The sequence below is a fragment of the Mytilus californianus genome, unplaced genomic scaffold, assembly GCF_021869535.1.
Source record: "Mytilus californianus isolate M0D057914Y unplaced genomic scaffold, xbMytCali1.0.p SCAF_1, whole genome shotgun sequence".
Lineage (NCBI taxonomy): Eukaryota > Metazoa > Mollusca > Bivalvia > Mytilida > Mytilidae > Mytilus > Mytilus californianus.
In genome coordinates this window covers 71,804,510-71,818,666 of record NW_026262581.1, presented here as the reverse complement: position 1 = coordinate 71,818,666, position 14,157 = coordinate 71,804,510, and the positions used below count along the sequence as shown (strand labels likewise).

At 30.7% G+C, this 14,157-nt stretch overlaps 1 protein-coding gene across 1 annotated transcript in view; it reads left to right on the top strand.

Moving 5' to 3' along the window:
• Positions 1-8,166, top strand: part of LOC127723551 (glucose-6-phosphate 1-dehydrogenase-like) — a 48,608-nt gene extending 40,442 nt beyond the window's left edge. The window contains exon 12 of the mRNA XM_052230232.1: positions 1,885-8,166. Coding sequence (XP_052086192.1) covers positions 1,885-1,984 — 100 coding nt within the window. The 3' untranslated portion in view covers positions 1,985-8,166. The remainder of the gene's footprint in view (positions 1-1,884) is intronic.
• Positions 8,167-14,157: the final 5,991 nt, after the last annotated feature.

Below are 14,157 nucleotides of genomic sequence, written 5' to 3'. Positions count from 1 at the left end.
TATGTCCCTTGGTAACATTAATTATATGGAAATTGCATTGTTAGCGCTCTCATGTGAACAATTCTTGCCAGAATTTTATAAAACTTAAATCATAGGTTTATATCATCAATAGCTTGGACGAGTTTGAAAATCAGTGCTGATCAATAATTTTTAAAAGAGTTATGCACCTTGAAAATATTAATTATATGGAAAATTGCTTTAAGAGCGCTCTAATGTGTACAATTCTTGTCATGATTTTTATGAAATTTATATTATAGGTTTATATCATCAATGTCTTTGACGAGTTACAAAATCAGTGCTGATCAATTATTTTTAAAAAAGTTATGCCCCTTGGAAATATTGATTATATGGAAAATTGCATTGTCAGCGCTCTCATATGTACAATTATTGCCAGAATTTTATGAAATTTATATCATAGGTTTGTATCAGCAATGTCTTTGACTTTTTCGAAAATAAGTGCTGATCAAATAGTTTTAACAAGTTATGCCCTTGGAAATATTAGTTATAATGGAAATCACATTGTATTTGCTCTGAAGCCTTCATTTCTCTATGATATTACCAGTAATAAAAAGTTTTAAATAACAAAAAAAAAAGGGTTTTTTTTAGTTATTGCCCTTGTACCTTGGATAGATAAAATATGTGCAATGCTGGGGACATTGGAAATCTTCTTTTATTTGTTGTAAACCAATTGGCATAGTGTCAAGGGTCAGAGCCAATCATGGATATAAATGTTCAATGAAAAAAACATCCATCTTCAGTTTTCAATGACACATTTAAACTAGACAGTAAGGTTTTACTGAGGGTCTGAACAGCATGACAGTTTGTTGGTAGTTGAATATTAATGTAAAATGTAACTAACTCATGTTCAAATTGATGGTACTTCAAGAGAAACCTATCACTGTGGAGATTTGCGTAAATGATCCGATGTAACCTCTTGGAATAAGTTGGAAGGAAAAACACACCGCTGCTCTAATTGTAGGATTACAAAATACCAAACAGTAGATATTTGAAAACATTGCTTATAATAGAACCAGTAATCCATCAGCTTAACTACATTTATGTCAATTTTTTTTGTATACCCAATCCACTAATTTAAATTTTCCATGAAATGTCTTTTTTTTCTCAACAAATTTTGGTGAAGCTATTTGGCAATGGGTCTATACCAGCCATAACATCCAATGTAAAGAGACTCATAATTTTGTAATAGCGTAGCATCAAATTCCAGTTATGCCAGGGTGCAATACTGCTAGGCTATTTATGATTATCATGGTAAAGCACCATAGTTAGGTGAGCAATCCGGGCCTATTGAACCCTTAAATTTTATTCCTAAAGATTCTTTGTTGCATTCCTATAAGGTCCTGATTTAATGTTCATGTATTTTGTGTCTAATTCTTTCTACGGTCTTTTACTAAAATACACCTACCTCATTGGGAAACTAGGGGCCATGGTGGCCGAGTGGTCTTAGTAGTCAACTATCACTAGCCTGTCAACACTAAGGTTGTGAGTTGGAATCCAGCATGTGGCAGGGGCTTTCGACTCCAATCTTAATTGACAAGGATTGTCAGTTTTCCTTACGAAGGTCGGTGGTTCTCTTCTGGCACTCTGGCTTCCTCCAACAATAAAAACTGACTGCCCCAAAATAGCACAATAATGCTGAAAGTGGCATTAAACACCAATCAATCAATTATTGGGAAACTTTGATATCATAGTTAAGTAATAACTGTTTTTTTTTGTGTTATTTGAACCCCTTTTGCTAAATGGGACGCTGTTATTGAGTTTTAACAGGTTTACAAAAGCTACAGCAATTTTGTTTGTAGACTAAGATTTTTTATTCATTTATTTCATGCAAATATGAACATATTTTCAGAATGTTTTATTTTTCAGCCGTGGTCCAAAGGAAAGTGATAAACTCTGTCATGACAGGGATTTTATATACACTGGGACATACAAATGGAGTAAACCAGAACCTGCTGGCAAATTGTAAATGGACAGTACTAATTACTAATTACAAGGCAGCAATGAAGATTTGTAACGATTCCAGATTCACAGGGTATCAAACTGTGATATAAATTATTCAGAATCTTTATTAAAGAATACATTCAAAACTGTATATAAAGAACAGTAATGTTTAGTTATAACCAAGTGTGTGTAAAACAAAGGTTTAGATACGTAAACTTCCCAATTATCTGCCGTTACAAGAAGAAAAACATTTTTTCAATGCCAAACTCACAAGAGAAAAGGTTTTTATGAAACATTAACAGTGATTGTGCTAATGACATTATTTGACCATTATTTGAAAATATTTGTATTATAACCTTGAAGCAATATTCCTTTAAGAAGTTATTCAGTCAATTCAGAATGATTCAAAGTGCTATTTTTATAATAATTAAAAGTGCTATTTTCATAATAATTAAAACATACATTAAACAGAAAGTGCTATATGTAAGTCAATGGTAATGACAAATGAAACAAGGGATATATCTATTCAACTAAGAACTTAAATTCCAAATCTAGGTTCTTTTAATTATTTTAACTTTTAAATTACTTTATAATACTAAAAATATGTATTACTACATGAATTTGGTTTAAATGGTCTAATATAGTACTGTTTCATGAAACTTTTCATTAAATGTCATCATTTATGAGAATAATAAGTCAGAAACTACTACTAAGTTAGATAAATGAGATAATAGACATTTTATCTTTCGCTCAAAGCAATAAAGGGAGATAACTAAGACCTTCTGTATAATTATAAAGTAACTTGGTTGAGAGTTAATAAAGATTTTTTTTTCTTATTTGACTGTTGGCACATTGAGACAAGACATTCTAATGATTATTTTATTTCCAGACTTTTTAACTTCAACTTTAAATGAACAAACTTAGTTTCAATTGCCAAACTTGAATCTCAGCGTGTTTTTTAACCTTTGAAATTTTTTTTTTTCACCAGCCAAAAATTGTATGAGATTTGTTTATATATATTTATACAAACTTTATTGCAGTGTTTCCTGTTACATATATATAATTTGTTTCTATGAAATGAACAATTGATATATTATATGTTTTATACTGAATGTAACGTTAACTTTAAATTAGTTAAAACTACAATGTATTTTTAACAATGAACATATAATGGAAATACGTTATGGATTTACATACAACCAATTGCAAAAACATGAGTATAAATGTTAATTTAAAAGGGATTAAAAAGATAAGAGTTAATAAAATAACTAAAAGGTTTGCTGAAGTTATCGCTATTTCTGTTAGATGATTATTTTTCATCTTTTTTTAAATAAGATTTAAGAAATCATCTTTTACTGTACAATTTGAAAATGACTGTTGAGAAGAAATATAATTTTGCCTTGTTGCCTGTCCATAGTGTGACAGGCAATGTAAAGAGCCTGCTGATTAGAATATATCTGTCCAATTCTATTTTAGCTTTAAATATATATTACATAATGTATTCATTTTGAATAACTATGCCTGTAAATTATGTCCTTTGAATATTCTGTTTTTTAATTAAGCACAAAAGGGAAGCAGGAAATATACCACTAATATTACACGGATTTTAATTTGAATAATTTCTATTTATGTAACTATTCTTAACATTTTTCATGTGATATTTTATGTCGGATTTTTTTACATGAATGCACTGGTTTTGCATTTTTTTGTAAGATTTTTCCATCCTTAGTCATCCTTTGTCAATCTTTCAAGGGCCTCAGTGGCCGAGTGGTCTAAGTAGTTCAACAACTGTATCACAAGCCTGTCAACACTTAGGTTGTGTAAGTTCGAATCCCACACGTAGCAGGTGCTCTTGACTCAAATCTTAATGGAGTAGGATTGTCAGTTTTCCTGCCAAAGGTTGTGGTTCTCTCTGGGCATTCCGGCTTCCTCCACCAATATAAGCTGACCGCTTTGAAATTGCACAGTAGTGCTGAAAGTGGCGCTAAACACCAATCAATCAATCTTTCAATCTGTTCATATTGAACACTTATTCTCTCTTTCTAATTTTAACTATGAAGTAAAAGAGTCAAGACTTGGTTAATCAGTTTAGGAGTATATCAGGCAGTTTCTTGTCTTTTTTATGTAGGGACATACCCTAATGTTGTACATAAATGTATATTTGTTGAGATTGTCTATTGTTTTAGTTGTTGTTTGACCACAAAAGGTTTTTGTAGATTTAAATTCTAGAATATGATATTAAATAATACTAATACTGGTTCAACTGTTTGATTGGTTGACACTGCTGGTATCAGTAGATTAGAACCAGCAGATAAATTTCCATTTAACATCCCTCATGTTTATGTGCCTGTTCAGAACCATGTCAATCGTCTTTTTGTATACCTTAATGTGTGTCTGTAAATTAGGGGATTGGGATTTCAGATATTTGATAATCTTGGTTAGATTCATTCATAACTGTTTTTGACTCAAAGTCATGAAGAGCTTGCTATATTGTATAATGACCTATCAACTGTTGAAAGCAGTATTTTAACCTCTAGATGTTTTCTATTTTTGGTGTTGTTGGGTTTTGACACATTAATGAATACCTTTCATTTCTTGATTCATTTTCCTTTTGTCTTATTAAAAAGATTTAAAACATACTGTATTCTTAAAACTATTGTGCCATCATTAACAATATGCCAAACAGAAGTAACAAACAATTCTCATTTGTTTTTTCTCTTAGAAAGATCATTGATAGGATGTTATGAATTTTGATTCACGTCTCTGATAGCTTGGAACTACATAAAAGTCCTCATGATCCTTCCCATTCACATGGCAAACATGGCTAACAACCTTTCTGATGTGTCGAGACCAACTTTGGCAAGCTACTAGTAAAATTTTTCATCGAGTTATTAGTATATGTATTAGTATTAGTAGTAACTGTGATATTGTTGTTTCTAACTTTTTTTAGTGTTTATTACCTAACTTAAATCAAAAACATGCAGCATTATTTATTATTTATTCATTATTTTAAAGGTTGAAACAATGATTTTAAGCGACTTGCAACTAGTATCCTCTTATTACAGTAGAATTTTTTGTGTGTGTCTGATTTTACTTATACAATGTACTCTGTTTTATATGTGAAGAGCTCATCTAGAACAATTTTACTAATTTCAGCTTCACATATTTCTATGACTGAGATTTTTCCTACTAAGTTTAAAGGTGAAGGTATGATAAGGCCACTATTTTTTCCCATGAATATTAAAAATACAAATTACATTTGATTTATTGAGTTTTAGCTTTCAGATGTTTATAAGACATTAGTCTGTTTCAGACCTGTTTAACAGTAACATATATGAAGTTTGTTTTACATAATTCTTTAGGCCTACAAACTTAGTGCATTTAATTAAGGACAACTGCAAATGTAGCAGTTAAAGACCTAATTATTAATATTTTTAAAAGTATGAGCAACACCCAAACCAAATTACATACTTGCAGTAACGCTTGTCACACACAAGCTTGCAGTAAGCATGCTGCTAGCTGCTACCAGGTTGATGATTGCAGAATGTCAACCTGTAAACATATTGAAAGTAAGACCCCAACCTGCAATTACCAGTAAACAGTTATCAGTCTGCAATCAAATGGCAACCACCTTTCAGTTAGACCATGACCAACCTGCAATCAAATGGCAACCACCTTTCAATTAAACCATGACCAACTGCAATCAGACCACCATCAATAGGCAATCAAATCATATTGCCGCATGCTTTCCAAAACTTTCTGTGAAGTTCCTATCCTAGCAATGCATTCTACAGCTCTTGAAAAACATGGTTGCAAACATGCTGCATGCTTTTTATTAATGCTTGCAATGCATTCTTATCCAAAAAGATATGTTGTCACAGAATGTGTTATACAAAGAGAGATATTGATCATATTCAGTTGTCTTTTAATTAATGCTTGACCTTGTTTTTATTTTTTCGCCAAAACCTATATCTCAATAGACCACTTTCCAGTTATGTGCTTCACCGGAAAAATTCATCAATTATGCGTGCATTTATGACGTCATTTACTAGACATAGGGGACCGCCTGAAACCCTGCACTATCAAAGTTCATCAAGTGTCTTTGTGATCATCATTATGCAGGCTAAATTAGAAATAATTTTTATTCCGTAGGTACTTAATCACAATTCCCTAATGACAGCAGTGCTAATTATCAATTATAAGAATTTAATTTGCCGAATAATTCGTGCGATATAGCATCATATTTTTTTCAACCGCTCACTCAACATTGGAAGGAAGTGACGTTGCCCCTAAATGCACAGATGATGTTCACTAAAACCAAAGTTTTTGACGGAAATGCAACGAACTCGAAAGTGGTCTATTATGATATGGTTTTATTACAATCCCATTTCTTCTTTAAAATGACAAGATTATAGCATCCTGTCTATTTATCACTGATATTAACATATTTTTGATAAAAGGATGAAAGACTTTAAACATTTAAGCAATTTAATGGCTTTTATCATAACAATTCTAAATGACTTATTTTGTTTAAAGACTGCCAAAAAAATCCTGCTAAAGAATAAACTTATCAGTATTTAAAAAAGCTATACTTTTTTTCATCCAGTAGGTTTTAAGGATTTAGGTTTGATTTTACAGTAATATTTACTGCTTGCTTGATGTTTTTGTTTTTTTGCCTATTTTTGAGTTGACATTTATTTACAAGTTTGTATTTTGAACAGTTCATCCATTGTTTATATTTATTCCCATAGCAGAAAATATCATTCCATGTGATAAAATTATTTGTCCAATATATTATTAAAAGATCATATTTATAATAAGTAGTAAGTCTCAGTCATGTTATAATTTTGAATTTTATTGTTGTACAATATTTACATAAATTATATCATTTTATAGACAGTACCGTTATTTGTTATGTTTGCTTAATCAAACAACTACCATTGAAGTATTGAAATTTAGGTTCTTTGGGAAGAAGATATTTCAGAGTGAGGGGGAAAGCTGTTCAAAGTCAACATGAAAACTTTGTAATTGATAAAGAAAAAAAACCAAACAAACCAAAAAGTTATTGCAGTGATTCAAGTGAACAATTTTGTAGATTTCACTAGATTTTATGTTGATGAATTTATACTAGAGGGCCTTGGGTTTACAAAATAGAAAATAATAGCAAAAAGTGCAGAATAATTATGGCTAAGCAAATAAAGAATAGAGAAAAATTACGGGGAAAAAAATAGAAAATAACAGGCCCAAAAAGATAAAGAATAGAGAATAATGAACAAAAAAAATTAAGAATAGAGAAAAATGGTATAGAAGAATAAAGAAAAAAGAAATGAAGGACCCCCATCCAGACCCTCACACTAGAGAAGATCCAAGTTTGTCATAGTCAGGACCATTTTGGCATTATTCTCTGCTTGCAAAAGTTAGTCTGTTTACAGTAAATGAATGAATAAATATCAAAACCATTAACTTTTGCCATTAGATAAACTGTGATAATGCACAATCTGAAAAATGAAACAACTGAAGTCATAACAGGGTAATATATACAGTAAGTATTCATATAGAGCTTTATTTTTTATATAATTTATTTGACTAGATTGAGATTGTAAGACAGGTCATATTTTATATATTTGGAAGAATTTAAACAAAGCATAATAGAAAAATGTTGTGATTTTGAACTTTTCATGGCAAGAAAAATCCGTGAAAATGCTTAACCAGCAAATCACAGACACCTTTCAAATTGGTAACATCTCAAGGCTTTTGATAAGTTTTGTGTAATAGTAAATGTGAATATTTACCATTGGATATGTGATTCCCCTTCCTTGCATTCTCATCAGTTACATTAAATAATATTATGTCATTACTCTGAGACAGCCTTATTGCAACCTTAGTATGTTCAGACATATTTACCTATATTGTTGCACATTTTTTGCATTGATGGGATTTTTTTTGTAACTTTGTCTTATTTTCAGATTCAATTGTTACACCAATTTACACAAATGTTGACCACTGTTACTCTATAATTTAGAATGATTAATATATTTCAATTTTATAACCGTTATATATTTTGTTTTTGAGCACCTGGCTTCCAACTGTTTAACTGATTAGTATTATATTTGTTTCTTCATATACAATGTACTTGTAGTTTCTGTTGTTAAGAAGTCTACTTATTTCTATTATAAACAATTAATAATAAAAAAGATTCTCATTACATTTCTTCTTTAGTCTTTTTTCAAACAAAAATAAACTTGAGGCTCTAAAAAGCCTGTGTCGCTTGCCTGCATCTTCAACAATTTCTACTTTTTTGTAAAAATATCATTTAAAGGGAATAACAGTATTAATGGTTAACTGCAATTTCAGTCATGTTGATGTATTTGTAGATCTTATCCTGCTGATCATTTCTCTTTCTTAAAGTTTCTATTTATCTATTATCGTTTTCAAGATGATAGACAAAAACACCCCAAAAAATGGTAAAAATTATCATTAAAGGGCAATAACTCAAATAAAGAGTCGACTGAAGATTTCTGCCATGATGGAATTTAGCTTATTTGTAAATCTTGTCTTGTAGATCATGTTTGCTTTTTATAGTTTCTATCTGTCTTATAGTCTTCAAGATAAAAGGCCAAATGTAAAATTGGGGAAAATCGTCACTTAAGGGCAATAACTTCAATAAGGAGTCAAACTAACAACTTTGGTCGTCTGACTTATTTGTAGATTTTGTCTTGCTGATCATTTTTGTTATTTAAAGTTTCTATCTGTTATAATTTTTTCAAGATAATGGGCAAAAATGAAAAAAAATGGTAAAATTTGTTGTTAAAGGGCAATAACTACAAAAAGAAGTCGCTTGCCAGTTTTGATGTTATAGACAGATTTTTCTCTATCTTTAAAGGTTTTCAAGATAAAAGTCAAACATTGCATTTTAACCCTATGATCTATTTTAAGCCATGTCGGCCATGTTTGTTGGCAGGCAGGGTCATCAGACACATTTTTACACTAAAATACCCTAATGATGATTGTGGTCAAGTAGTTTCAGAGGAGAAGATTTTTGTAAGAGTTTACAGATGACAACGGACACCCAATGATGAGAAAAGCTCTGCAGGGCGCAGCTTAATACAACCGAAGAGGTCGAGCCCTGAACAGTTGGTTCAAGTATGGACACAGAATTCAAGCTTTGAATTTGGATAGTGATTGCATATTTGACACAGCATAGGTTTCTGACACAGAATAAATGTTGTCTAAGAACTTAAAAAATTGAAATTTACCTACAGTCAAACCTCGTTGTGTCAAACTCGGTTGTGTCGAAAACTCGGATGAGTCGAAGTGATTTCTCGGTCCTGGTAAAATTCCCTTTAGATCAATGCATTATTACCTCTGATGAGTCGAACTTGGTTGATTTGAATACTCGGTTAAGTTGAGTAAATTTTATAGTCCTGTCGATGTAAAATTAATGTAAATTGACCCCGATGTCTCGAAATTCAAAAATAAGAATTTTCGAAAGATGCATACCTAATGATAAAAATCCAAATCAGATGTATTTCTTATGTAACATAATGATTTTCAAAAGAGATTAAAGCTGAATAAACATACTTGTTTGTATAACAGTTAAAATGACATGTTTATGGTGACCGGTAATTAACACCTTTGTTGATCGTTCAAGTGGAACGTTAGTGTGTTGAACATATTTCATCTGACATAAAAACGAATAGAATTTAAATGACCCAAGCGGAGATTAAATGATTCGTTGGAAATAAAATCCATTAATTACAATAAATAAAAGGATTAAGACAATTATGATAAATTCATAATGATTTAATGTAAAGCAGACGACCTCATCAGAGACCGTTCAGAACTTATTTCGTTCCGCGAGTGATATCATCATTTATAGTGACTGACCTTTGTAAATATTTGTGTATACTATTGCTTTAATTTGTGCATGATTTGTATCTGTACTTGTGTGTTTAATTATTATGAAGGACCAAAAAATATGGAGATTGAATACACAATCATTAAGTGTCATATCAAAAAAGGCACATTGTTCAAAGTATCTAATTTACGCAAATCTCATACCGTATTTCATGCATTCCAAATTTATGACGACACACTCGATGTCTGATAAGTCGATCCTTGGATAAGTCGAATACTTTGATCCGGTCCCTTCGACTTCGACACAACAAGGTTTGACTGTATTATGGTCCAATATCCAAAATCTCAGTACATGGTTAAGATTCAGCATATCAAAGACACCCAAGAATTCAATTTTTGTTAAGGAATGACTGGAATATTTTTTCTGTCTATGAAGAAATAACATCAAAAATGTGGTGTACACTGAATAACCCACGTTGATGTAGCGTGTTATTTAAAAGTGTGGACCACATTTTTAAGGTTATTTCGAATAGACAGAAAAAATATTACAGTCATTCCTTATAATTTAATTTAAAATTTTATTTTTAAGGATTAAAGGTGACGTCACGGTCACAAGACACAATTATGTCAATGAGCTGATAGACAAAGCACTTTCAGCCAATCAGAAGACTATTAAATTATATGAAATCAAACAAAGTTTAATTTAATGTGGACCAATTTGATAACAGGGCCCAAAATCAAAAATTTAAACACAGCCAGATTCAGCATATCAAAGAACCCCATGTATTAATTTTTTGTTGAAATCAAACAAAGTTTAATTTTGGATCAACTTGAAAACTGGGCCCAATATCAAAAATATAAATACAAGTTTATTTTCAGCATATCAAAGAAATCCCAAGAATTAAATTTTTGTTAAACAAGAGGCTGTCTAGTGACAGCAAACCAGATTTTCCTGCAGAGGTGGAACCCTGAACAGTTGAGGAAGTATGGACACAACATTTAAGCTTAAAACAGCTCTGAATTTGGATTGTGATTGAATATTTAAAATAGATTATTATCTAATTGATAATGAAAATGATATTTGCAAATCTGAACCCCAAACAGGATCATATAAAAATTAAACATTAACACACACAACAAAAATAAAATACCACATAACAACTGTGACATCTACCGTCAGAACACACATGACTTAAAAAAATAGTTATAAAGAAATTTTGATGTTATCATTACTGGTTCATGGAATAAGTTTGAGTTATTTCCCTTTGAACAGAAATATGGTTTACCATAGTACTCTAACATTAGATATAATTTAATATAGTTCTCTAAAATTAGATATGATTTAATATAGTTCTCTAAAATTAGATATGATGTAACACAATGTACATCTATTTTCAAATCATAATCAAATATAATCAATAGTTCGAAATATTTTTTCTTTCATTTATCACAAACTAATATAGATCTGCAGCTTATCTATCAAAGTCAACAATTTTTTCTACACAATGTAATGTAATGAAACATATCCGTTAATAAAAATAAATTATTATGTTATCAAAGGAGTTCACTTCATAAAAAAAAAATTATATATATAGTATTCAGATTATTAGTTTATACAGAATAACAAACAAACCTACCACAAAATTCTTCAAACAATTTATCTAAGAAAAGAAAAAAAAATCCAAAATGTCATTTATCATAAATACAATGTCTTTTAAAAATCTTTTTAAAAATGAGGTATTTCCCTTTGTACAGCAATGGATTAATTCATCAAAAATTGAATTCTTGGGAAAGGGCTATAACTGAACAACGAGAAAAACTAAGATCGTGAGAATTGAACTTGACCTTCATTTCGTCACAGGAAACAACATATCTAAATTTGAAAAAAATTCTTCAATGCGTTTTCATGTAAATGAATGGATACTGTTTGGCAACCGCCGCCCGCCGTACATCCCCAAATCAATAACCGATTTTTACTTGAAAATCCGGTTAATAAAATTAAGTTTGATTTTGACCCCTTTGACCTCAATGTGGACTAATTTAAAAATGGGGCCCAAAATCAAAAAACTTAATACATTATTAGATTCAGCATGTCAAAGAACACCAAGAACTCAAAACTTTGAATTACTATGACTTCAAAAATTACTACCTGTCACCTTTTGCATGACATTTACGTTAAAATTTTTATAGAAATTTTTAGACTGATTTTTCATAATAACACATGCATTGAAGTGGAATTAAAGTCTTATAGGATTGTAAGTATGCTTCATATTATCACCTTGCACTTTCAGCACTTGACTGTGTTTTTCTGCAGCAGTTTGTTAAAAATTCTGACCAGTTGAACTGTTTGGTTTGATAAAATAAATTGCAATTTGGTCAGAATTTTGAATAATCTACAATAGGTGGAGAGCAACACTAACAGTCAAGTCACAGTAAACCCCATTGAAATTGGACAAGAAATAAACAATTTATACAAAGTAATAGAAAAGTATTGTTTTTTGGCCCCTTTTTCCCCCTTTTTCCTTGACGGTTATAACGCCATAACCCTAAAAATCAATCCCAACCTTCTTTTGGTACAGAACCTCGTGGTATAATTTAATAGAGATCCATACTTATTCACAAGTTATTGTCCTGAAATAAGAAAAATGCTTGTTTTTGACCCCTAATTCCTACACAGCTAGGACAATAACCTCCAAAAACAATCCCAACATTCTGTTTGTGGTATGGAAACTTGTGGTACAATTTTATAGAGATCCATATTCTTATATTCTTATACTCAAGTTATTGTCTGGAAACCAAATGTCTTCAGATGACGATGTTGACAACATCATCGCCATACCATTATACCGCCGCAATAATTTTGCAGTTGTATAATGAGATGTGATATGATTGATAACAAGACAACTATGCATAAACCTATGTATCGATTATCAGGTTGTCTGCATATTGAGATTGTAAAATATCTGCTGTGAGTCACAATATGAAGCTTTTTAAGAGTGAGTGCAGTGAACCTATTCAAAAGGCTTCACATTGTGTCGAGCAGCTGACAATTTTACAATATCAATATGATAAAAATCTGATAATCGATTTATCTGTGTATTTTGCATGATAGAAACAAGTGTTTTTCTTTTTTTCATCAGCAAACTGCAAGATTACTTGATAAGTTCCGTTCAAACTTACAAAAGTTGGTTTATTCATTATGATATCAATGATATGTCCAGGTCATAGTTAATAAGGCCGGGTTAACGTATTTGATGTCACAAAGCCATGATATGCAATTTATTAAGAGCTGAGCAGAGTGATACTGACAGTAGGAACACCAATACGAACAATTACAGGTCACCGTAAATGTTCATATCTTTTATTCTAATTGTTGACATACTATGGGTTCATTATTATTCATGGGATTTCAATTTTTGTGGATATCGTCCATACAGCTGAGCCAGTTTAAAAGTTCAACAAGGAACAAGCTTTCTAAAGGCTTTTTTGCAAACCTTGACACAACCACTAAATCAAATATCAAAGAAAATACAATCTTCATCAATCCACAAAAAATTTTATTTCCCATTTCTGTTTTATCTTTAAAGTATTGTTTTCATAATCATAAGTCAAAGACAAACTGTTAACTCCATAGCTAAACAAAAACGAAAAGATACAGTTTTATGGGTGGGAATATAAAATAAAATGAAATTTTTACCTGTACGATATGTAAATGATAGTTGTTAGGTTCTATGAATGAAGTCTAGAGCATCTCTTTGAAAAATTCAGACCAATGGACATGAAAGTGTGGCATTGCTGCCTAAACTTTTCGAGTATCAGATCCTTTTCATGATCTAAAAAATATTAGGCAGTAGGATCAAAAGTGAAAATGTACAAACTGCTGATAAAATCAAATATCAGTCTTAATGTCTTTTGTTAGAAAATGTCAGGGATTTAAGCTATGAGGTACTCTACTCCAAGAAAACAGACAATTTAGACATGACCATTTACCTAGATAGAAACTGACCAGTTAATGAGAAAGCAGAAGGAAAAATTGTGCCATGAAAATGAAGCATGTATAGAAGATATCTACATTTTAAAAATTATAGATTTTCTCCACAAAACTTTAACTTTTAGCATTCTTAAAGGTCTGTTTACTCCAGTTAAAATGCTTGAAAATTTAGCAGAGTTCTCAAAATCTTTTTTTTTCCTGGTGGTCATTGGAACCACAAACACTAAAAATCTGGTGGTCCTGTAATTTTATAGATTTTTAAAAAATATTCAAATAAATGTCTCATCTTATGAAAATTAAATATTCAAATATTGTCAAAGGCCAACTTTTTTACCGTCCACCTTTTATAT